The following is a 24,086-nucleotide window of genomic DNA, read 5'->3' on the forward strand; positions in this document are numbered from 1 at the left end:
AGATTTTAAAACCGCATTATATTTGATGGACACAGACTTTTTTTTTTTTCCAGTTGTTAAGTTTATGATGCCCAGTTTTTCTCTGTAACCATTTACAAACTCATAGTCGTCTGGCATATTTTTGAATCCTGCCCTAACTGTGTGCATCGTGTACAATTCACACCAGTTCTTTTTATAATCCTCTAGTGTTGAATTTTTCACTCCAAAGATTGAAAAGATGTGGGTAAACCACTTAGTCGGTCACATTCCCAAACTGCTTCAATAAATAGACAAAAGCAGTCAAGCTGATCCGGTTTGCAAGCATCAAGGGCTCATCTTATCAACAGAGGTGTTGGGCTGTGTTATGTTTCAGCTTGGTTTTTAAATGCATGTCTGAATATGAAAATCTTGTCCAATAATCCATAAATTAGAGCAAATTTTTTAATGTATCTATATGAAAGCACTGTGTACATCAAGGAAAGAAGGCTGGTTGGGACAATATATTTGATCTGTCTGAACAGAGATGCAGTCATTCATATTATAAATACTTTCTAAACAAGCATGCACTGCATGAAAACTTTTTGGTTTGTTTTTTGTTTTGTGAGTCAAGCCACGCATATCATAGCAAACGTTTTGAAGTATTTCGTTCTGCATTTGTCTGTGAATTTCTGATCTCTCTGCTTCATGTGTAGCTGACCCTGACTATCCTGAGGCAGACCGGTGGGTTAGGCATCAGCATAGCAGGGGGGAAAGGATCTACACCCTATAAGGGCGATGATGAGGTACATTTCAATGAGCTTTCACACAATTGATGAGTTTCAGTAAATGCTTATGTGTGTGTGTGGTTTGTTGTAATGTACTGTGTATGTCCTTTTCAGGGTATTTTCATCTCTAGAGTGTCAGAAGAAGGCCCTGCAGCTCGTGCTGGGGTCAAAGTGGGAGACAAACTTCTTGAGGTGAACATCTGTTTTCATTTCCTCTTTTGAGTTGCCCCATTCAGAACCAGTCATTCACGCTGCTATAAATCCTCTATCATTGTGTTCGTCTGTTCTAAGGTGAACGGAGTAGACCTGCACGGAGCAGAGCATCACACAGCTGTCGAGGCCCTGCGCAATTCAGGGGCGGCCGTGGTTATGACCGTTCTGCGAGAACGCATGGTTGAACCAGAGAACGCCATCACCACCACGCCACTGAGACCTGAAGATGATTATTTCCCCCGGGAGAGACGGTCCAGTGGGCTGCCTTTCCTCCTGGACCCTGCCTCTCCTGCTGTCAGCGCTGGGCCGACGCTGCAACTAGCCACTTGTCTGATCCGCAACGATAAAGGTTTAGGGTTCAGCATCGCTGGAGGGAAAGGGTCGACCCCCTACAGAGTAGGAGACACGGTAAACACAAGACGCTCTTGCATATACACTCGTGACTTGCCTTGTAATGAATATTTTATGCCTTGTTCATTGCTTCGGTGTCAGGTTGTGCAGTGTGGTTTACAGAAGTCAGGACATGTCATCCGTTCTCTCCGTATGTTTAACATGTTTAGCAAAAGCGTATGGACTTCGTAAGCTTCTGCATGATGCTTCTCAGCACCTCTAGCATGGCTGACCGAGATGGCAAAGATTAGAATTACAGGGACTGACACCTGATAGGGCCAGTAGATTATCGGATGGCAGGGGATGAAGTATTTTTGGATCTCCGCTGCAGACACACATCATACTGCCCTCTATCTTTCGGACATGGTCACATTTTTGCACCACTTTCATGAAGGAGACACAGTCACACATTAGCACATGCACACACTCTGTGCTGAGTAATTGTAAGTCCTGTTTTTGTCCTTCTGCTTGACATTTGTGCTTGTTTTTACTAACAAGTAGATCTCACTGACTTGTCTGCTGATCTGTTTGCTGCTTTGAGTCTTCGGCATGAAACGTTCTGAACCCAGTTTTAGAGAACATACTGTGAAAGTGCTGATTGTTTGCAGACTGTGTATCTGTTAAACTGTTGAGATTTCTCTTTGAAGAATCAAGTGGCTGTCAGAAGGTCTGAATTACATCTTTAGAGTTGTAAATAAGCACATATAATAAACCACTAAAAGCAAGGCAGGTAATTTTAAGGTCAGCAGGATCATTTCTGCTCTAGGGGCTTGAGGCATTGCAGCATGTTACACCAGCATACTGACTAGCTCTTAACAGCTGTACAGGAGCACTGAACAAGTCAGCAGCTAACATAGCACTGCAAGAGATGTGTTACTACAAGTGTTACCTGTTTTTAATTCTTTGTGAAACTCCCCTAGGACTCTTTACTTTTCTTTTGATTCTTATGAAAAGAGTCTTAATCAAATGAGACCTGATTTAGTTCTAGATTTTTTTTATTCAAGGATACACTTTCAAAAGCTTCTTTTCTTTTGTTGTTTTATATAGTTTAGTTATCTACTATTTACTAATTTACTTTTTATATTTTTAATCTGTTTCTTGCTATGAGTGGTGTCTCTAAATTATAAAAAAACAGTCACTTCTTTGTGAATGTTTCTTTGTGTATTTAGTTATATTAATATTTCACAATAGTGCTTTCTTCTGTATTTTTGGTCAAATAAATGCATCCTTGGTGTTCATAGGAAAATTCCCTCAACAACTTGGATTGAGATGAGATTTTCATTGGCTGTGCTTTTCTGCTTTTCTCTCAGGGAATCTTCATCTCTCGTATTGCTGAAGGAGGAGCTGCTCACAGAGACAATATCCTGCACGTGGGAGACAGGGTCATTTCAGTGAGTTCATTCGTCTCTCTTTCTAGTTAATGTAGCTTATCAATTTAATTTAGGTTTAAAAGGATAGTTCACTCAAAAAATAGTAAATGTTATAATAAACTCAACTTCATGCCGTTTAAAAAAACCTGTCAGAATTTGTTCCTTGGAATGCGCTTAGCACATTTTTGACGCTAGCTTTCCATACAAAACATGAATGGTTACCAGGGTCTGTCAAGCTCCAAAATGCCAAACAGTGCCATGAAAATAATCCATACAATCATGGGCTGCATTCTAAATCTTCTAAAACCATATGATAGTTTTGCAAGAGAGAGACTCATTTACACAGTTTTCAAATCTCATTCATGTTCCTGTATATTAAAATGTAGCACATAAAGACGTCATGCCATGTCTTCATTTAATCTCAGTCATGCCAAACATCATAGGGTTTGGTTCTCATAACTAATTGTGATGCACCAGATCTGTATATGAGTAGGAATATGACTTGATTTTAGTCAGTTCTTCACACAAAACTATTGTATGGTTTTAAAATGTAGCACACATACTGTCCCTTTTGAAGCTTGAAAGTCACTATTCTCTTTCATTATACAGAAGGAAATAGCCTCATGTTGTGTCTTACAAAATAAAGTCAAATGGGTTTGGGTTTGGGTGTGAGGACATGACAACATCTACATTTTTGGGTCAGCTATGCAGCTATTTAATAGATTGTATTTTGTATATTAGATCTAAATAAAGTCACTTTACATTGTGAGAAATGTAATAAAAATAATTAATTATCCGGCTCACTGCATGGATGAGTTAGTCAGTTAGTTTGAGCCCAGTCTTCTGCTGTTTTAATGTGCTGTACACCGTAACCTTTCTGCTTTGAACAATGAAATGATGTCAGTGTGTAATTGTAAACTTCTCTCCTAGTAACCTTGCCCGTATTGCGACTCAGCATTATAACAATTATAATCCCAACTGTTTTGTCTCCCTTGAGCCCTCTCTTTATTTCGAGATCTTGCTTCTTCTCCCTCTGTCCTTGCATGGGTTTTCACTAACACACTTCTTGCCTGCTTGGTGTCGGGTGTGGTGACGGGAGGTTTTTGACTTGTTCTGTGGGCCTGCTGTCATGGTAACTGTATGCGTTACCCTAGCAGCTGCCGTTCTGTCACCCTGCGGTAAGCGCCGGTACTGAATGGTCAGCGCTGACCTCTGTTTGTCACCATCTGCTAAACAAAGTAACCAGAAATCAAGAATAGCCTTCCCTCACATGGAAAGCAGGACAGGTTAGGCCATGTCCCTTGGCTTTACAAAGAGAATCTCAAGTATTGTACAGACTTTGTGAAAATGCACAAAAATGCAGCAACATTAGGCCACAGTTTCAACACAGCATGTGGTCAAGACATGAGCCAGATCATAATTAAAGGGTAGTATTTAAAGACTCATAGTAAAAGGGTAGTAATGTGATGAATCGTTAGTACTTTTATATACAAAGTTATAATGGAGTTGATGCTTATTAATGGAATTAAATGCAGCTTGCATGTCAGCTCAATCCCGAGGCCTTTTGTACTCGGGATTAACATTAACATGTTAAGATGCTGGACAAAGCCATGTTACAATCACATACAGATCTGTTATTCTGCCTTACCAAAAACCAGACTGATACTATTTCAGTGAGACTAAAGTGTTTACATGGCATTTTTAAAAGGTGTTTTATTGCTTTAGTACAGCTGTAATCAAACTTTTAAAGTGCATGTTACCTTTATAACTGTAATTTGTCCTGGACTAAGCTCACTTTTTGTGAATGCAAGGTCCTCTAATCAAAGTGTATGAGATATATCTGGAATTCACTGAAATATGACAAGCTGTAGTAGAGTTTGGTCACGGTTTTCTTGAAGCTGCTCTTTTTAATACTCTCTCTAACACAACACGTGATCTTGCTACCTAAAGCATCTCCAGCATTTCCTCTTTCTCCTATTGCACATTCCCTTCTCTTTTCACTCCCCTGGTCAAATGTGTCTCCACATTTTGATTTGATGCATGAAAACCCAGGTTTTCAAAACCAAGTATATGTAGGTGAAGTGGAAAACACATTCTGTTTGAATGCATGAGAGGGCTCCACATTGGCTGTCACATGATGGTCCAGATCAGTCCTGTACAGGAACATATTTCACTCAACTAACACCTGGACTCTTACGTTCCTTGAAAACCCAGCTAAATGAAATGCTGCCTATAGTAATTAAAGAGCCCATAAGACGTAACAAGCTCAGTATGAGGGGCTTTCATATGCCCGTTGTGGGCATATTGGCCCACTCTGATCCTCTGGTGTTTGGCTGTTGCTCCAGATCAATGGTGTAGACATGACAGAGGCCAGACATGACCAGGCAGTAGCGCTGCTTACCGGCACCTCCCCCACCATCACCCTCCTGGTCGAACGGGACCAGGCCAGTGCAGGGGGCGCCTCCCCTCGAACTCGACCTCATTCACCCCCTCCTCCAGAGCCGTCTGACTCACCTGAGCAAGAGGAAGGAGATGAACACCTTGGAAACCATCTCAACTGCCCCATGGAGGATGAATACCCCATTGAGGTGAGAGCTGGAAGTAATGGTATGACGTTGAACCTTCAGGGAGAGAGTGTGTGTCTGTTTGAGGAAATATTTAAAACTAGTTTAATCTCATAACAGCTTCATTTTGCTGTTTTAATGCCTCACTCAACAGAGAAAATGGTGCACGGTATGAACATTGCATAGTGGATTTATTGTGTTAGGATTGTGATTTGGCCTTTTAAAATTTACTCTATTGCTTTTGCATTTAATTAATGTTCCTTTGATGTTTTTATTCATGCCCACTTCATGTAGTTGTGTAGATTTGCCTAGAAGATGCATCTCCTTTTCAAGTAACTGAACATTCAGTTTAACTGTATTTACCAAGACCATTCAAAAGTTTGGGGTCAGTAAGATACATATACAACTACATATATATTTTAAGAAATTAATACTTTTAGTCAGCTAGGGTACATTAAAATGACTCAAAAGAGACAGTAAAGACATTTCATACTACAAAAGCATTTAAAGTAAATGCTGTTCTTTTTAGCTTTGTCTTCATCAAAGAATCCTGAACACAATGCCACAGTTTCCACAGAAAATTAAGATTAAGAATACCATAAGAATAAAATCTTAAATGGCACTTAAGCAGCAGTAAGCGTCTGTTTTTAAGAATTAACAATAATAAGAAATGTTTTTAAGCACCAATGACTTTAAAAATCAGTTGTAGTAATAATATTTCTCAATATTGCGGTTTTGTTTTTGCTGTATTTTTAATCATTTTAATTTTAAGCAGCCTTGGTGAACATGAGAGACTTCTTTTCATTACGAAAAAAAAAACTTCCCAACCCCCAAATTTTAAATAGTAATCTAAATTTAAAAGTGAAAATCACATTTATAATTATTGGTTAATTTCAAAGATTGTTTATCTTTGGTATTTATTGTAGTAATATTTCACAGCATTGCTGTTGTGTTTTTGCTGTATTTTTAAATTAAATAAATGTAGCCTTGGTAAACAGGAGAGACTACATTTCATTAAAAAAAAAAAAAAAATCTTACCAACCCCAAAATTCTAAAAATTATATATATATATATTATTTATTTCAATTATTTTTTATCACTGCATTTATCAGATCTACGGCAAAATCAGTGCTCTTTTTTTCATACATCTGAATTTCCTGTGTGGACAGGAAGTGACGCTGATCAAAGCAGGTGGTCCCCTGGGTCTGAGCATTGTAGGGGGTAGCGATCATGCCAGCCACCCGTTTGGAATTAATGAGCCAGGGGTGTTCATCTCAAAGGTAAAAGAAATGATGTTAGATGATGCAGGTTTATGTCAAAAATGAATGGCATGATTTGTGTTCTGTGATGCTTTTGTCTGATTTCTGACTTTTATGTTTCTGGGTAGGTCATCCCCAATGGCTTGGCCTCTCAGAGTGGACTTCGCGTGGGCGATCGTATCTTGGAGGTGAACACCATCGACCTCCGACATGCCACACATCAGGAAGCTGTCAGAGCCCTGCTCTCCAACAAGCAGGAGATCCGCATGCTTGTGCGCAGAGATCCCTCGCCCCCTGGCATGCAGGTATACACACTCTGATTAGCAGAGGAGAAGTGTAAGCAAAACCTGCAGTATGGCTGGTTACCACCGGCTCAGTCAGATCTAATAAATATCACATTTGGACTTTAACTGAAAATCCACCAAAATGGCCTGCAATAAGAAAGACACTCGTACAAATACTTATGCTAATTTTGGTAATAACCTAAAAAACTTTTGATTGGTAATGATCTAAATCTCAAAAACTTTTCAGACTCTTAAAGAGACCAGAACATCCTCACATACCCTCTTAAACATCTCTGTGATTTTGCAGGAGATTATCATTCACAAGCAGCCTGGGGAAAAGCTGGGCATCAGCATCAGGGGCGGAGCTAAAGGCCATGCAGGCAACCCCTTTGACCCCACAGATGAGGGCATCTTCATTTCCAAGGTAACCAATACAATGATATAAGACACAAACCCTGCAGGATTCTGATAACATGGTCTAGTTACCTACTTTACTACTTCCTCACAACATCAGTCATTTAAGTCCTTGATTTTTTTTTTCTTTTGCTATAGGTGAGCTCCAGCGGAGCAGCTGCACGAGATGACCGACTGCGAGTAGGCATGCGTATTCTTGAGGTGGGCAACAACAGTCTGCTGGGTATGACACACACGGAAGCAGTGAGGGTCTTGCGTGCTGCCGGTGACTCCCTGGTCATGCTTGTGTGTGATGGCTTTGACCCAAGAAACACTGCAGGCATCGAGGTAAAGACCTATACAGTTCAGGAGGACATGAGATCTGCTCTGATGTCCAGCTGTTACTTAAATAATTATAGATGTAATAAAATGTATTGACAGAAGTTTGTAATAATTAGGATTTTGAAAGAAGTCTCTTATTATTACTACAACTGCATTTATTTGATTGCAGTTACAGTAAAAACAGTAGTATTGTGAATTTTCAGCAGCCATTACTCCAGTCTTCAGTGTCACTTGATCCCTCAGAAATCACTCTGATGTGCATGTATGCATGTACTACATCATATTTATTTGTTATTTCTTTCAGGCATCGCCTGGTGTTATTGCAAACCCGTTTGCGGCAGGTATTGTTCGTAAGAACAGTATGGAGAGCATCTCATCAGTCGACAGAGACCTGAGTCCGGAAGAGATTGACATCATGCAGAAGGTGAGCTCTATGCATCACACAAAGCAGGAACAGCAGAGGAGTGCATGGAAAAATAACATCTGTCTGTCTGACCTTTTCCTGCAGGAGGTAGAGATGGTGAGAGAGACGTCCCAGTGGGAACGGGAGGAGATGGATAAAGTGGTGAGTGATTTCCTCCCCTAAATGCCTTTCTTATAACATATTGTAATAATTATAATAAGAATAATCAAAATGACGACCACTTCCAAATCTTTCCTATAACTGCAACTAATATATATGGATCTGTCCTTTTCTTTCTCTGTTTCTCTTAACTTATGCCCCTCTTATCCCCGAAACCCTTCTGAATGATCTTGGGTGCTGCTCATTCCAAACATCACATTTTGTTTCTGCTCTTTCCATTCATCTCCTTCATTAAATATGTTCTTGTGTCTTCATGGCCCCTGGTTTTATTGTTCATCCATGATTCTTCATCACCTAAACCTCATCCCCATCTGTGCAATGGATGTCGTGTGTGTGTGTGTGGGCAAAATGTGTGTCTGTGTATGTGTGTGATTGGGTAAACTTTATCCCCCCACCCCCTCCTTGCCTTCCCTCTTTCGGTAAAGGAGCGCATGCGCTTGGAGCGCGAGGAGGCAACTCGTTTGCTGGAGGAGGAAACTGAGGTGAGGCTGTATGCCCTACCCGTCTTTACAGCCCACATTAGGGCCCCAGGAGCGAAACACAGGACCTGCCGTCACCTTGAACATGAACAAATGAGTCCCATCTGAACCTCTGAGCTCTAGAAGCTCTTTAGAACCAGTGTTCTCATGCTTAATGAAAGATCTAATTAATGTTTAGAAGATTTTTGAACATTTTCTTTCAGTGAACAATGATCATTCATTGTGCTCTTTCTAACCCTCTCTCTACAGAATTTGAGCACTGGACCACTGAAACTGGACTACAAGACACTGGCGGCTCTACCTACCACAAGCCTACAGAAAGTTAATAGAGTAAGTAAATGTAACTTGTAGAAATGTTTCTTTTGAATGCTTAGCATATCAGTCTTCTAAAACTCTATCAGGTTAAGCTATACATTTGTCCAGTAGTGCTGCTTGTACTAGTAGTGCTAAAGGTGAAGCAGTCCAGCTGCTGGGTTTAGTCTTCAGCAGCAGCAGAGCTGGGTGTCATTCCAGCCATACCTCTGACAGAATACAGATTGTATTTGCTGGTGCTTGAGCTGGAGTGAGGGGGAGGTGCTGGCCGACAGCTGACAGTAGCTCAAGTTATTTTAAAATGTGTGCTGTGAGCTGATTGGCTGAATGGTTTAATGGGTGGGTGTGGCCTTTGAGGATGAAGGGACCCTTGGAGGATCTTGACAGTTAATTTATCTAGAGTCGAGCTGCTTGGAATCTGCTCCGGTCATCTTACTGTGAGTGTATCACTGCTATTACTCTACAACTCTCATTTTTTTCTGTCATTTCTTCAGCACTCATACCTCCTTGACTTACAAGTTTTTCCTTCTTTTCTTTTTCTGAATGTTTTTTTTTTTTTTTGTATGTGTGTGTAAACTTGTTACATTTTATTCAGGATTTGATTACTGTATAATTGCAATAGCCATTAGTTGTTGGATGTTGAATGTCAGTAGTTACTCAGTCAGTCAAATGTATTATGCTGACTGCACACAAGCGTCCCTCATACAATAATTTATTGCCTTCAGTGATATTCAGTAAATGTTTTATCATGTAACAGTTGTAATTTGAGAATTATAACTCGTTTTTGCAAACTACAAGATATTCCTTGTCCCTTGTAAGCATTTTTAGCCTCTGTCTCTCTTCTAGAAATGTTCAACCTACATAGCACTAGCAGCTGTTAGCAAAGTCAAGTGAGGAATGGAGAGGGGGTGGACTGCTCTTAGATAGGGAAACACTAGCACACGGTTTTCTCCCTCACGTGATTTTGTGGTATATGAAGTACAGTTTAGTCATTGCTATTTATAGATCAGAGCAGTGTCTTTTATCTGCACAAGAGCCATTGAATGAAGCTTTTATCAGTATGAGGCCATTAGTTGTGTGCTACAGTAACATCTTAAGCATCACAGTGTGCCAGCAATTGCACCTGAATAGTTTGTTTGTATTTTACTGTGATGAGAATCCAGTGTACAGTTTCATAACACTTTATAAAATTACATCTCTAATAGTAATGACAGTTAAGGAAATGTTTGTGTATTGTGGTAAGGGCTCACTCGGAAGTGTTTGTTACATGCAGTGCTAAAACTACTTGATGTGGTTTCTATTAGGTTGTATGTAAAGCAAGCATTCATGGTAGTTCATAATACTGAATAACATTTTAAACTTTAAATACTTCCCTAGTCCCTACTAAAGCAAAATGTAGTAACTGTCAACACTAAAAGAGTAGTGTTATTGTTAACTAAAACTATTAAAAATAATTTTTGCTAGCTGAAATAAAATGTATAAATATTAGATTGAAATGTTGCTTTGGCAACTAAATGAAATGCATTTAAGTACTTACATTTCTTAAACTAAACCTGAATTAAAAATATAATATTAAAATAATATATATTTAAAAAGCAAGTAGAAAATTACAAAAACTAAAATTAAAACAAAAAAATAAAAGCAAAGTCTACATTAGAGCACTCAGAGCAGATTCAGTGCAAATGTTCTTCTGGATTGAGTGACTGTCTACTGTGAGATGTCTCAGGATGATGGGATAGCTGTATTTAGCTCCTCACTCATCTGAATCGGCGTGACTGGTAGATGATTGAGTCTTTAGCATGGTTGTTATTTCTTCCAACTCTGACAGACTAAACCCATCTGTTTCATTCTGTACTGCTTTTCCTTTCTTTTCTTTTCCTTTTGCTGTATTCTAATCTTTTTGTATGATGCCATGTCATTTTCTTCTTTTCCTCCTTTTGTATATCATTAGTTGTTCTGCTCTTTTATTTGTCTTTGTTTCCATCTCACATTATTTCTCCCTTTTGTCTGTCGAACATATTCTCTCTCTCATTCCTCAGTTTTCTCCCTCCTTTGCTACATTCTTCACAATGGAGGCTGCCATGCCGGCCGTCCCTGTAGACCCCCTGGGTTTTGAGAAAGTCCATGCTTCTATGTACCATGTAGAACCCGTTGCCCTCCCTTCGTCTCCAGTCTGCCCAGCCGCAAGTTCAGCGGCTTCAAAACCTCCCCAAACCGACACCTGGGACCCCCTCACAGCTCCAGGAGTCCCACAAGAAGCTAAAGAGGAAGAAGAATGTCTTGTGGACTCCCAGCCAATCTGCTTTAGTGAAAATCCCTTCCTTGTGGCTAATCGCAAGAGCAAAGGCCGCCCTCCTGACGAGCGCATTTTATCAGGGCCACCTGTGGGTTATGGCAGGCATGGGCAGCTGCAGCCCTGGTTGTACAGCAAGGCAAGCAGCCTTGTGGAGTGTGTTTTCTGACTGAGTGTGGTTTCTGGTCTAGCATGGTTGTGTCATCAGTAGCTATTTAGTGTTAACATAGCACTTCAATCTCACATATCATCCAACGATTTCTACTGATAGCTGCTTTAGACTTACAGATGTCTTTGAAAATGTCAATGTCTATATACACATTTTCTATATTTAAAAATGGCAGAAGCTGAAAATGAAGCGGATACAAAAATGGGACCCTGTAATGTGTGCAGCCTTATGATCTTGAGGCATTTGAACATTCCCAGAGAGACTGAGAATGCTTTGAATGTGAAGTCAACAGGTGTTAAACAATAAGGGTGAAGGGTAAAGGCCTCTCACCTTAAATACAGACTGGCCACCGACCATTTCCAGGAATATAAAACACAATGGTCTCTAAAGTAACATTTGAGACATTGTCTCTTTCTGTAGCATAACATTGTTGACACTGTTTGAAAAAATGCATTTTATGGCACCAATGCTTGATTTCAAATTATCTGTGGCACGTAATACAACACATTTGTCATCAATCACATCATAAGAGCAAGAAATAGAACAACTGCAATGTGCAAGCATATTTTAACCTACTTAAGGCAGTTGTTTATGGTTTGCTATTAATGTTATTCTCAAATCAAGATGAACTGCTTTCATAAAATTGCACATGATTGTTTATTCTTAATGCACTACTTTGTAATTTGGCCAATTTTGCTTATTGGAAACAGCAGGCCTCATCTTGCTTTGTGAAATACTTCACTGACCTCAAGCAATTTCTTTCCTTCTTCTGTTCTCGTGACATGTTGTGATGGATGTTCCTTTTATTTGTATTGCAGTCTTCACCATCTGAGCCTCACAGGATTGACAGTCCTGTCCGAGATGCAGCACACTCTCCTCACAACTCACAGGTCAGTACCATTTCAGAGCGTATTCACTTCCCTTTCATCATCAGCCCTTTCTTTTCTCATTTGTTTTCATATGACTGTCAAACATTACCATGGATAAGCCTGGACAGATTTATGCAGGTGTTTTGCATGCTCAAAGGCAGGCCTAGTTTACATGTTCATTATGGTAGTGTTCTGGTTGATGGCCTGTGCTCTCATTCCGCCCCTCGTCATGACATTTCCATATTTCTCAGCAGTCCCACAAATCTTCCTCTGTGATGCTTGGAAGGGAGGTTCGATATGTAAGTGGGCTGACTAGCCCTTGTATGGCCTGCACTAGCTGCACTTAGCTTTGCATTAGATGTTAAGAGCCGAATGGAATAAGGGCCTGTGTAACTCTGAGCATGTCCTGCTTTTCATGCTCTCTGCAGCAGTGAAATGCTTGACTCTTATTTAGTTAGTATTTTCACCAAACCAAGCAATTGAGAGTAACTTCAGCCTGGTAAATTAACACTGTGTATTAAGGCCTTGTGAATCATATGAAGTGTATATAACATTATATACATTTTTGTTGGTTTGTTTGTGGTTAGTAGTTTTTTTTGTTTTTTGCTCACCAAGACTACATATGTTTGATCAAAAATACAAAATTGTAATCACAAAATTATAATATTAATGCAGTTAACTGTTTTCTCTTTCAATGTATTTTCAAATGTAATTTACTTCTCTGATGACAAAGCTGAACTTTCAGCAGCCATTATTCCAGTCTTCAGAGTCACATGATCCTTCAGAAATCAAAATTAAATTGTATTTTTTTTCCAGGATTCTTTGAATAGAAAGTCAATGACAGTCTTTACTGTAACTTTTGATCAATTTAATACATCTTTGCTGAATACAATTATTAATTTCTTTAAAAAAAAAAACATACTGACCCCAAACTTTTGAACGCTAGTATAATTTAATATGAGCTCAAGTCTCAGGCAGTTACTTGACTTCAGAAGGCTAATCCCATGTGAAACATTTTTCTTCCTCTTAATTTTATATCATGTTCATATTTTTCTTTTTTGTTTCAGTCAAACATTAATTTCCCTTCGAATGCAAACACCAAGGATAATTCATCAGTGAGTGTCCAATATGCAGATAACTTGTAAATTATGCTAGATCAAGTTCCTGATGATACTGATGCATATAACATTAATAGCCATGTTATAAAACATTGCGTAAATTTGTGGTTGATTGCTGGACTTATTGTCAATTTTATTTCTCTCTCTTTCTAGACTAAACCTGGTGCCATCCAGCCTCTCTCTCGGGTGCGACCCGCTGTGTCTCCAGCCAGTCAGGACGGCCACAGCAGTCCCAACCCTTTCCAGCATGGCCTCTCTCCCATCAGCTCTCAGACCACTGTAAGATCCCTCACCACTGTCTGAACCCTAATGGGGCCCCCTTTCATCCTCAGTCACCAATGCCTAAAGACCAACAGAACGCAACTGTTGTTTTATTTTCTCCATATGCATTCCAATTGTGCCTGTTGAGCCTTACAAATGGTCACACCATAATCCAGGTCAAAGAAACGGGTTGTTTAAAAAAAAAAACAAAGACTTATCAACTTCTCACTGCAAGTAACATTGTGCCTGTTTTCTATCAAAAGATGCCTCTTTTGGATGTTTTTCTTCCCCTAATCACATAAACCACATTGTTTGCACAGCAAGGTTTACACTCACATTATCTCAGGATACCAGTGTAAACCAAAATATTGCCCCGAGTCGTCACCATAACCACAGACCTCCCTCATACCATCAAACTCTCTCCTCTCCTCTCCTCTCCTCTCCTCTCCCTCCATACTTTCATTGACATGACCGCGGTCGCGGGCTGCATGCGGTCTAGCCCTGCATTTTCCTCCTGTGCTCTGCCTTTGCTGCTCTGTCTCTCATTAGCTGTTCCATCCTTTTTGTCCTCTGTCTGTTTCTCTACCCTTCCACCCCTCTGTGCTCAACCTCCCCGACCCCTCGTACAGCCTAGTGCCCCATCCCCTGACACACATGAGGAATACCCCATCAATATCAAGCAGGTATATAAGGCCTTCGCAGCTGTGCCACACTCCCTGGCCGTACTGGAACCCCCACAGGTAGGACAAATGCTCCTCAAGGTTGTGAGCATGTCGTGGTTCCCCCGTCATCCAGTGCTTGGTCTTCCCGTTGGACATTTTGTTCCTTTTGGGAGCTTGTTTGCTGTCGTGCATGAGTCACTCATGGTGTTGTGGAATCCAGGAGTTCATCTGACAGGGACACTTATGTGCGTCATTCATCTGTCACTTGGTCGTTTGATGTTGGTCTTGATATATGACTCCTTGCTGCGTGTGAAGTGTTTCCTTTCGTCCAACTCAAGTCTTGTGTCTGAGGTTTGTTTGTATAAAATATCTTGACTGAATCTTTCCTTTTCACTTTCATTTGTTAGGATCTTTACTCTCCGCGGAACAATGTCAGCGCAAAGCAACCGTCACCAGAGGTATGTCTTCATTTGTAATTTGTATCATTTTTGAAGTGATATTTGGTCAGACAAACTTTTAAATACATTTTAGCATTTCTGTAGTAAACGTACAAATTCACACTCCGTGTACCATTTAAGTAGTTTTAATATGATTACAAAGAGCAGACGCAAGCGCATGAGGTTGCCATGGCAACCAGATACACTGAACTTGCATTACTTCGCTGTCTATTTTTGCAGCGCTAGCAACAAACACTTGTTTGCCAACAGAATCACAAAGTAGACTTTAAAGTGTCATGAAATCCCCGTTTCAGCACTGGTCTTTCATACCTTCAATCTGAAAAAGACTCCAGAAATGGGCATGTAAAACTGGAAAAGTGGTAGTGTAGAGGGTGGGAAGAGGGCAGACGACAACCAGTAAAACGCAGACCTACAACACACTCATTATACAAACAAATGAGTATTAAAATATCTTTAAAACGGAAAGATAAAGGCAGTTACTTTCTGTTTACTTTCTTTGAATTTTCGTTCTGTATCATTTGCTGTGTATCACAATAATCTGTTGTTTCATCGTGTTCATGGTCAGACATACCGCTGTATCAGTGCTATTATTTGTGCATCTTTTATTTAAAGAAGACATGTTATGTGCGCAGACACGGTGCTCGTTCATGTTCGGAGCACGAGGGAATATGAAATTTTCCGGATAAGAAACGTCTCTCTCATGCACGCTCCACATCTTGTTACATATTACATATACAGTGCAAGCTCTTTCATGAGATAACAACCTCATGCATAAAACAGTGCAGTGATTGGATCGTAAGATTTAAATCTCATGAATAATACTTAGAAAAGCTCTGAAAACTCTCCAGCCTCAGCCGCCAATCACTACTGCAAATTAACGCATATACGTCAACTTTGCTTTTTGAACCGGAAGAATGAAATTGCACAAAAGAAAAAATAACAACTTTTACCTTAATAATAGACGTAATGAGTGCTAAAGTTTTTTTCATTGATGTGCAACCTGTTCATATGTATCTCAAAAAATGTGTTTTTGGGGTTTCATAACACTTTCATGATAACCAGATGAACGAGTGAATTACCCACTGCTTGATACATATTGTGTTCAGAATTAAAAGTTGTTTGGTGTATTCCAACCTTTTCTCTACATGATGATGACTTTTAAATGAGCCTAACACATAACCCTTTTTTGGTGTGTACTGTCTCACCACACCACAATACGCAATATTGTCTGCAAGTGTGGTGTTGATATGCTGTACATGATGGGTCTTTCAGCCTGAGCTGAATAATGAAGTGTTTATGGATGAGGCTGATGGTGAGGGCAGTGGTCCTCTCAGGCCTCGTCCCTCCCTCTCATCTGACCGCCACGAGTACAGGAGCCTGGCAGCCGTGCCACGCCTGTCTCGCCCCTCGATGGAGTCAAAGGTACCCAGCTGATCTCCAGCAGAGCCACTCTGACACCTCAGATTCATCTAAACTTGAGTGGTGGTGGTGCAGGTGTACGTGTCGCTTTGATCTGCAACAAAGAAACGTGATCAATGTGTGTCCGCAATGTCAAGAAAGCCCGATCATCTGGCAGCATGTGTTTTGGTAAAATATGGGAACGTGATCGGTCGGTGTTCTGAATCAAAGCAATTATTTTTGGTGAGAAGAGGCTTCAGAAGAGCAGTAATTGCAATGGCAGCATATTATGCAGTCGTCATCATGGTGGCGGATCGGCAAAGTTTTGGTATCTTTGTGCAAATTATTAATCATTGTCTGAATTTCAGAATTAACGGGACTTGCATGTCAGTGCATGTCAATTTTGGTTGCTTGTACAGTGTTCATTACAACTGATCTAAAATCTGAATCCTCGCTCTCTCTCTCTCTCTCTCCCAGACCCCCTCCTCTTTTGGCAGAGACAGCCCAGAGCAGCGCTCCTTCAGAGACAGGCAGAAATATTTTGAGATTGATGTGAAGCAGCAGACACCAGACAAACCTAAACCTCGCATCTCACTTGTGGGAGAAGATGACTTGAAGAAAATGAAAGAGGAAGAAGGTTTGTGTCTGTTTAGTTGTCAGACGTTGATTTTAAGCTACAGCAAGCTTGAGTTCGTTGTTGAATCATGCTAAATATTTGTCAATGACTTTCCTCAGCAAAACGAATTGAACAGAGTGCACGAGAGTATATGCTGGATGAAGATGAGGAGGATGAGGAGGAAGATCTGGCGAAGCAGGTGGCAGATATGAAGGCTCATGGAAAGGTTATCCTCGATGGTGTGGAGTACAAGGTGGAGAGCTTGGGAGGACACAGTTCCCCTTCTCTGAGGCAGTGTGCCACACCTCCCAGCCACTGTGGCAGCTCAGGGTGAGCTACAAGGTGGAGAGATTGTTTGCTAGTTTTTGCTTGCTGAAAAGTTGCAAAACACACTTGTTTTGAACTGCAGCCAAGAAACATTTCTTGAATATGATCCTTCAGAATGCTGCTGAATATTTTATGAGAAATATGATGCACCTTTTTTAGGATTCTCTGATGAATAGAACGTTCAAAAGAATGATGTTTATGTGAAATCTTATGTAATAATTGTCTTTTTGATCAATTTAATATGTCCTAGCTGAAAAAAGTATTCTTTTTCATGGTGGCGATTTAGCAAAGGGAACCGGCTTTACTGACCGTCACATGCATATTCGCCCAGCCCTAACCGCAAACATTTGTATTTAAAAATCTTACTGACCGCAAACATTTGTAAGGTGCATTATAGTCCTTCCTCTGTGGACGGTAAAGGAGACTCTCAGCGGAATTCAATGGAAGACAGCTTCAGACTGGAACAGAGACCCAACTCCATGACGGGGTGAGGAACACTGAAACCTAAAGCTGTACAGCTTTGCATTTTTTGGGATATTTAAATTGCTTGACCCAGTGTTTGTGTTAACAGTTTGATCCCAGTTTATCCCGGTGAATCTGTGGCTCCCATTCGGACGGCCAAAGCAGAGCGTAGACATCAAGACCGATTGCGCATGCAGAGCCCCGAGCTTACTGTCGCCATGGACAAGGAGCTATCCCCTGCTGAAAAACGAGCCTTGGAAGCAGAGAAGAGAGCCATGTGGAGAGCAGCCAGGTATGACGGCCACAGAGAATGATGTGTTGTGTCAAATACATCACATCAGGAGCGTTTTTCTCTCCTCTGTAATGCTGATCTCTAAAGAGCTGTTCGCTTGTGGTACTTCAATTTCATCTTCCCCTTGATGAATGGGGCTTTCGAAGCCATTTCCACATTCTTTGGATATAGGAATCCATGAAATAGATATATATTTTATTTTTACATCCCCACCTCATATTGTGGATTTGTCTTTGAAGGCCCTGAGTTTCAATGTAGACCTTCCCTTCTTAATCTTTAATGTCCCTTTCAGAGTGTTTTCTTTCATCTGTAGTCTCTTTCCTCTCTTTCCTTATCTTTGTGTTACCATCTTCTATCCTCTCTACTTTCTTACTTTCTTGCTGCTCCCAAGCCTTATGGTCTAGAGGAGGACGTAAGGCAGTATGAGCAAGACCTGGCTAAGCGGCTCTACCAGTCCCGTGTGAGGGCCTCTCTAGGCAGCGCTGCAGCCCCTCCCACTTCCTGCTTCTCCTCTTCCTGTCAGCCCAGGTCTGCCCTTAACAGCCAGAAAGCATCATGGGGGCTTAACTGTGATGCTTGACACCGCTTGGGGTGCTTGTGGACATTTTATAGTGCATAGTGTGTAAAGGGTGAACAATATCTGTAGGGTCTTTTTCTAAACGATGATCATGTCCTACAAGAACCCACTACTGCTTCTGCACGTGTGCTATTTTATTTATTATTTAGTTTGGTAGCACACACCCTCTTTCTCTCTGCTCACCCACTTTTGCCTCTCATCTGTGTAAAAGTAAAAGTCTTGCATTGTCCAAATAACGTGTGTTTGTCTTTTGTCGTTATTCAAGTTGCTTGCAGTTGTTTTATTAGAGGTGCACTGATACTAGTTATAGACTTTAACAAAACATCATTAAAAGCACTGATGCTGGTTACCTTTATATAGAAGCTATGGAAGTCCATTTCCATCAGTGAATTAAAAAAAATCTAATGTAATTACAACTTTTTATCTCAAAATTCTGACTTTTTTTCTCGCAATTGTGATTTTACATCTTTCAGTTCTGACTTGCATGATGTAAACAGCAGTTGTGAGTTAAAAAATCAGATTTGCGAGATATAAACTCACAATTGTGAAAAATCAAGTCCAGTTCTGAGGGAGAAAAGGACTATGTTCTCAGAATTGCATGTTTATATCTCAAAATTCTGAGAAAAAAAGTCTTAACTGTGAGATGTAAATTTGCAATTGCAAGAAAAAAGTCAGAATTGTGAGATAAAAAGTTGCAATTACCATTTTTTTTTTTTTTTTTTTTTTTTATTCTTTGGCGGAAATGATCTTCCATAAAAAGCTTTTAAACAGGTGATGTTTAGGTTTGGCTAAATCTGAAATGATACCACAATAACATACCTGTTAAAGATTAGAGCTTGGGATTTTGGAACATATTCATTTTTGTTTGCAATATAAGTCTGTGCATGAACTAAGTGCGCCATACTGAGACTAACTTTAATCTAAAGAAGGTTGGCAGAGCTAATTTTCTTGGCTGGCTTAAATGGATAGTTCATCCAAAAAAAAAAAAACGAAAAGTAGTAGTCATTATTTACTCACCCTGCACTAACATATATACAGGTCTTACAAACCTGCCTTCATCTACATCAAGCCAATGGCCAAGGTCAGGTTGTCACTAAGTAATTCATGAAATTTTGGTTTGTCTTTTTACAAAACCCTATTGTGTGTCCTTGGAAAATACGTCATGAGTTCTGAATGTATGTGATCACTCTATGATACTTTAGCATCTTTTTGTTAAAGCTGCTCACTAATCACTGCCATTATTTAGACAAGCACATTTTTTGTGGTCTGAAAAAAAAAAAGAAGGTCATTCAACATTAAAATTATAACCAAAAATGCAGATTCAGTAAGTAATGGGTGAATTGTCTCCTATAGTGCCTATATAGTATTCTTCCTCTCGACCTTTCACGGTTGTTTTATAGCATGAAAGCTAATCGGTGCATCTCTAGTTTGTGTGATTCTCTCATAACTTTCACACATTTTTTGACAGCCTCCATCAAATTAACTTGTTCTCCTGTATTAACCAATCAGTGTGCACAGCACCTCTGCTTATCTTTCATCTCTCATCCTGTCTCTCTCCACGCACTGTTTGCATTTCTCCTTTCACTCTCTGTGTCTCACTGTATCTCACTGTCTTTTTCAGGATGAAGTCTCTAGAGCAGGATGCTTTGAAGGCTCAGATGGTCATTGCCAAGTCTAAAGAGGGGAAGAAGCGTGGGACGTTGGATCAGCTGTCAGAGTCGCCGTCCCCTGCGCCCACACCCTCTCCAACACCAATGGAAGGTGACGATCTCATTTACCTTTGTCAGTGAAACAATGCCAGAGTATACTCTGTTGTGTGTTACTGGTCAGTTGTGTTCAATTTATTTCTGGTTTCCTAAACAGATATCAGTCCACGGGCAGTGACTTCGCCAGGCAGACTGGTATGAGACCATTGGTTTTTCTTTCGTTTTTCCATTTAGTACAAAACAAACGGCACATTTTGAATCACAAGTAATGCTGTTTTGGGAGACAAATTCACTTAGTATCTTTTTTTACTTTCAATGATAAAGTCATTCTTTACTCTAACAGTCATGTCCATAGCATATAGAGCAACATCCATGAAATTTTCCTTTATCTCTTATCTTTGTTGTCCTTTCTCCTCCTTTTCTTGTACGTTTACACATCTCTGCTTCTCACCCTCTGTCCTTCCCTCCATCCATCCTGCCGTCTCTCTTTTGTGATATTGATTTTTTTCCCCCTTTTTCTCTCTCCATCTCTCCACTGCTTATGCCTGTTTGCTGTCCTTTTAGTCCCTGTCAGAAAAGAAGTTTGACTACCGACAATTTGCTGCCATTCCTTCTTCCAAACCCGTTTACGACATTCAGGTATTGCCTGCATGCAAAGCGTCGAGGAGTCCAGCCTGCACGATCCCTTTGAACCACTCCTGTCCTCCTGGCTTTCCCTGCTCCCCTGCTCCTCCTCTCCCTGGCCCTTCTGATAGCTAGTTTAAAACTCTGAACTGTCAGGGCCCTGTACTCGCCAGCGCGAGCAGCATGCTCATTCATGTTACTGCAGCTTTAAGCATCATTCTGGATCATAGTTGTCAGCGATTTGGGTTTAGTTTTCGGCTCTGAGGTTCATTTCCGCAGCTTAACGCACATCCTGTCCTTAATCTACTTACATTGTCAATACCAGGTGCTTCTCTTCTGGGTATGCGGATGTAGCGTAGAGGTGGGGTTTACAGTTTGGTCCATGGGCTTTGCGTTGATCCAGAACGTGGGGTAACATTCTAATGCACTAAAACACTCAAAAGGAAAGTATCTTTGCATTGTCCTCTCCCTCCCTCCGCTCTCAGGCACTCACCCTCAGACAGCCAAACCGGTCTGACTCCTGCAGCATGTCTGAAGGCCATTCTTTCGATTATCAAATTGAGTAAAAGAGCTGAATGTAGCTGTTCAGTGTGGTGTCACTGGGAGAGACAGCTCTACTGGGGACGCAGGGGGTCATGGGAACAAAGGAACGTTGTGTTTCTTGGTCTTGGTGTTTTGTGGTTGTGTTTCTGGATCTTTGTATGAAGGGAAATTGGGCATGTGGGGTGAAGTCATTTTTATGATTGTTAATGTTCTAATACTTTTCCTCTTATACCAGACCAAAAGACCACCAAATCCGTGAGACTGACACAATCCATAGTTGGCATTTACCATTTTTTCAACATGTCCCATGACAATTAAATTTGCTTAATATGGATTATTTCAGTGACAGCAATTAGCAAATCTTTCTTTGGAATCTATAATTAATGCAGAACTTTCTTTTAAATTCCATTGATTTTAATTGAGTGTAGTGGGTGGGGCACATGGTTTTGAAGACCTACATTATTTACTTGATAAGTTAAGCTGGAATAGTATGTCTTCATGTCATGTATGGGGTTTTACTAACAGCTGTGACTCACATTGTCCTGTTGAGACAGAAATGGGTCTAATAGTGTCTGTATGATCAGGCAAGTCAGTCCTCTTCTCTAACTCATGGTAGCCTTGTATAAAGCCTGTAATCAGAGTGACAGATAACAAGTAATATTTAGTATATACTGTCTTTTAAGGATTTTTTTTATATTCTAAATATTTTCTGTAATTACAGTTGTAATGTTATTATATTTTTCCATTTTCATTCTCAAGTATTTTGTCCTCTGATATGCAGACAAAACTTTTTTAACGTAACTGAAATTTTGTTTCTCTCTCACAATAGCCAATAGCCACATAATACTACTGTGGCAAGAATGTTCAGTGTTGCTAGTTATTTTATTTTTATTTTTGTAAAAGTGTGCGTAAAAAATATTCTATTATAGCAGTAATAACATCAAGCAAGCTTACAAGGATATATATTACAAATATAGTATGTTTAAAAGTTTATGGTTGGTAAGATTTGTAAGGAAATTAATTAATTTAATTTAATTTGATAATTTAAGATTATCAAAAGTGACAGCCAAGACTTTTACATTCTGTTTCAAATAAACACTGTCCTTTGTAACTTTCTGTTCATCTTAATTTAAATTGAAATGTTTCTTGAGCATATTAGAATGATTTCTGAAGGATCATGTGCTACTGAAGATTGGAGTAAAGATGTTGAAAATTCAGGTCTACCATCACAGAAATAAATCACATTTTAAAAGATATTAAAATAGAAAACAGGCTTTTTTAATTGTAATACTATTTTGCAGTGTAATGTTTATTTCAAAAACATCAAAAAAAACTTACCGACCCCAGACTTCTGAACTGTAATGTAAGTTCCCATTTCAAAATTGCCTTTAAAACCTGGACGTTTGATTTGTTGGATCATGTTAGAAGCAGTCAGTCTTAATTTACTGCACACTGTATTCGAGCAAAGCAGTGTACAGGAAGCCAGGTGAATCCTTGTGTTATTTGGTGGCCTTTTGAGACTGCCATGATTTGACTGTGTGTTGTGAGTTTTTATGTTGTGTTATGTGACTTAACGTGTAAAGAAGCACCTTCACCCTGACTGCTCTTAGGGGTTTTCAGAGGATCTTTTGAGCCTTTGAAAAAGAAAAAATGAAAAAGAACTTGTTGGCAACATATTTTTGGTGGGGGTGAAGGTTTGTACAGCATGCCTGTGTTGTGTTTGGAAGGAATGTTGTGTGAAGTTTCAAGTGGACTTTGTGAAAAGCAGAGGTTGGTATGTTATAAATTTTCTGCCATTTCTTAATTCTCAGGTGAAAAGATGGTAAAGGTTGTGTTGTGGGTAATTATTGGGGCATTATCAGCATTATTAGGCCAATCCTGTAACAGCATATCCCTGGCTCTCTAAGAGAGGAACATTTTGCAGGGTTTATGGACCTGAAACAGGAATCTGAAGCGTTTTAATCTAGATGTGCCTCAGTAAGTCTGTCTGCAGCAGTGGTGTGAGTCTTTTTGGACCATTTCAAACTCAGTCACTACAAAGTGCTTTCTGGTCAGGTGAAGGTGAAGCGGTGTCTCCCAGAACAGCCCTATGGTTTAGATATCAAGAGCATGTTGCCATTCAAAAGACCTCATCTTGTCATCTACATTTGTCTTTTAGATTGAATGAGAAATTATTATAATTATTTACACTCAGCAATTTAACCAAAAATAGCTATTCTTGGGAGACACCTAAAGGTTTCACTCTTTCAATTGTCTACTCTGGCGGAAAGAAAGAGATGAGCTGGTGAATTCTTACTGATCTCTGTTTCCTCCTCTCACGCTCTGTCTCTCTCTTGCAGTCTCCTGGTGCAGGTGAAGACGTGCGCTTCGTGGATGATGCCTCCAGTAACCCAGGTAAGATCTCCTCGTGTGTGGGTCAGTGCTGTAGTATACAGGGTGTCTTTATGTGCTGTGTTCACTAGTACTTGGCTCACAGTTATTGTCCTCTTGACACAGGCGACTTCCTTGGATAAGTGCTCTTCTAATTTTGGTAGGAGATCTGTGTGTGTGTGTTTGTGTGTGCATATGCATTGGGTTTTGATAAGATGCCTGCTGTACTGCACTTGTTTTATGGGCCAGAACTTATTAGCTACAGGAGGTTCAGATGAGCAGTGGGTTTCTCTGTGCTTTCATTCTTCAACTTGTTTTTAGAGAATCAAGGTTACTTGATTTAAGAGTTCTACCAATTTTTCAAAATAGGTGTGTTCTCTAACATCTCTGGCAAACAATTTTACCTGCA

The 24,086-nt window shown here is 40.0% G+C and overlaps 1 protein-coding gene across 14 annotated transcripts in view; it reads left to right on the forward strand.

Moving 5' to 3' along the window:
• Window positions 1–24,086, forward strand: part of scrib (scribble planar cell polarity protein) — a 73,436-nt gene that overhangs the window by 46,066 nt on the left and 3,284 nt on the right. For 3 of the 14 annotated variants that reach the window (XM_042728056.1, XM_042728060.1, XM_042728057.1), the window contains 28 exons: window positions 672–761; window positions 858–935; window positions 1,035–1,364; window positions 2,657–2,737; window positions 5,062–5,304; window positions 6,450–6,560; window positions 6,668–6,844; window positions 7,131–7,247; window positions 7,376–7,564; window positions 7,863–7,982; window positions 8,067–8,123; window positions 8,567–8,623; window positions 8,870–8,950; window positions 12,213–12,284; window positions 13,331–13,378; window positions 13,535–13,660; window positions 14,272–14,382; window positions 14,712–14,762; window positions 16,035–16,184; window positions 16,638–16,797; window positions 16,896–17,106; window positions 17,501–17,590; window positions 17,675–17,857; window positions 18,248–18,385; window positions 20,056–20,195; window positions 20,298–20,335; window positions 20,705–20,779; window positions 23,647–23,701. In XM_042728056.1, the coding sequence (XP_042583990.1) occupies window positions 672–761; window positions 858–935; window positions 1,035–1,364; window positions 2,657–2,737; window positions 5,062–5,304; window positions 6,450–6,560; window positions 6,668–6,844; window positions 7,131–7,247; window positions 7,376–7,564; window positions 7,863–7,982; window positions 8,067–8,123; window positions 8,567–8,623; window positions 8,870–8,950; window positions 12,213–12,284; window positions 13,331–13,378; window positions 13,535–13,660; window positions 14,272–14,382; window positions 14,712–14,762; window positions 16,035–16,184; window positions 16,638–16,797; window positions 16,896–17,106; window positions 17,501–17,590; window positions 17,675–17,857; window positions 18,248–18,385; window positions 20,056–20,195; window positions 20,298–20,335; window positions 20,705–20,779; window positions 23,647–23,701 (3,379 nt within the window). Of the gene's footprint in view, window positions 1–671; window positions 762–857; window positions 936–1,034; window positions 1,365–2,656; window positions 2,738–5,061; window positions 5,305–6,449; window positions 6,561–6,667; window positions 6,845–7,130; window positions 7,248–7,375; window positions 7,565–7,862; window positions 7,983–8,066; window positions 8,124–8,566; window positions 8,624–8,869; window positions 8,951–12,212; window positions 12,285–13,330; window positions 13,379–13,534; window positions 13,661–14,271; window positions 14,383–14,711; window positions 14,763–16,034; window positions 16,185–16,637; window positions 16,798–16,895; window positions 17,107–17,500; window positions 17,591–17,674; window positions 17,858–18,247; window positions 18,386–20,055; window positions 20,196–20,297; window positions 20,336–20,704; window positions 20,780–23,646; window positions 23,702–23,803; window positions 23,838–24,086 lie in introns of all 14 variants that reach the window. The other 11 variants (XM_042728063.1, XM_042728067.1, XM_042728068.1 and 8 more) reach the window with 11 other exon arrangements.

This window comes from Cyprinus carpio, chromosome B7 (assembly GCF_018340385.1).
Source record: "Cyprinus carpio isolate SPL01 chromosome B7, ASM1834038v1, whole genome shotgun sequence".
Classification (NCBI taxonomy): Eukaryota; Metazoa; Chordata; class Actinopteri; order Cypriniformes; family Cyprinidae; genus Cyprinus; species Cyprinus carpio.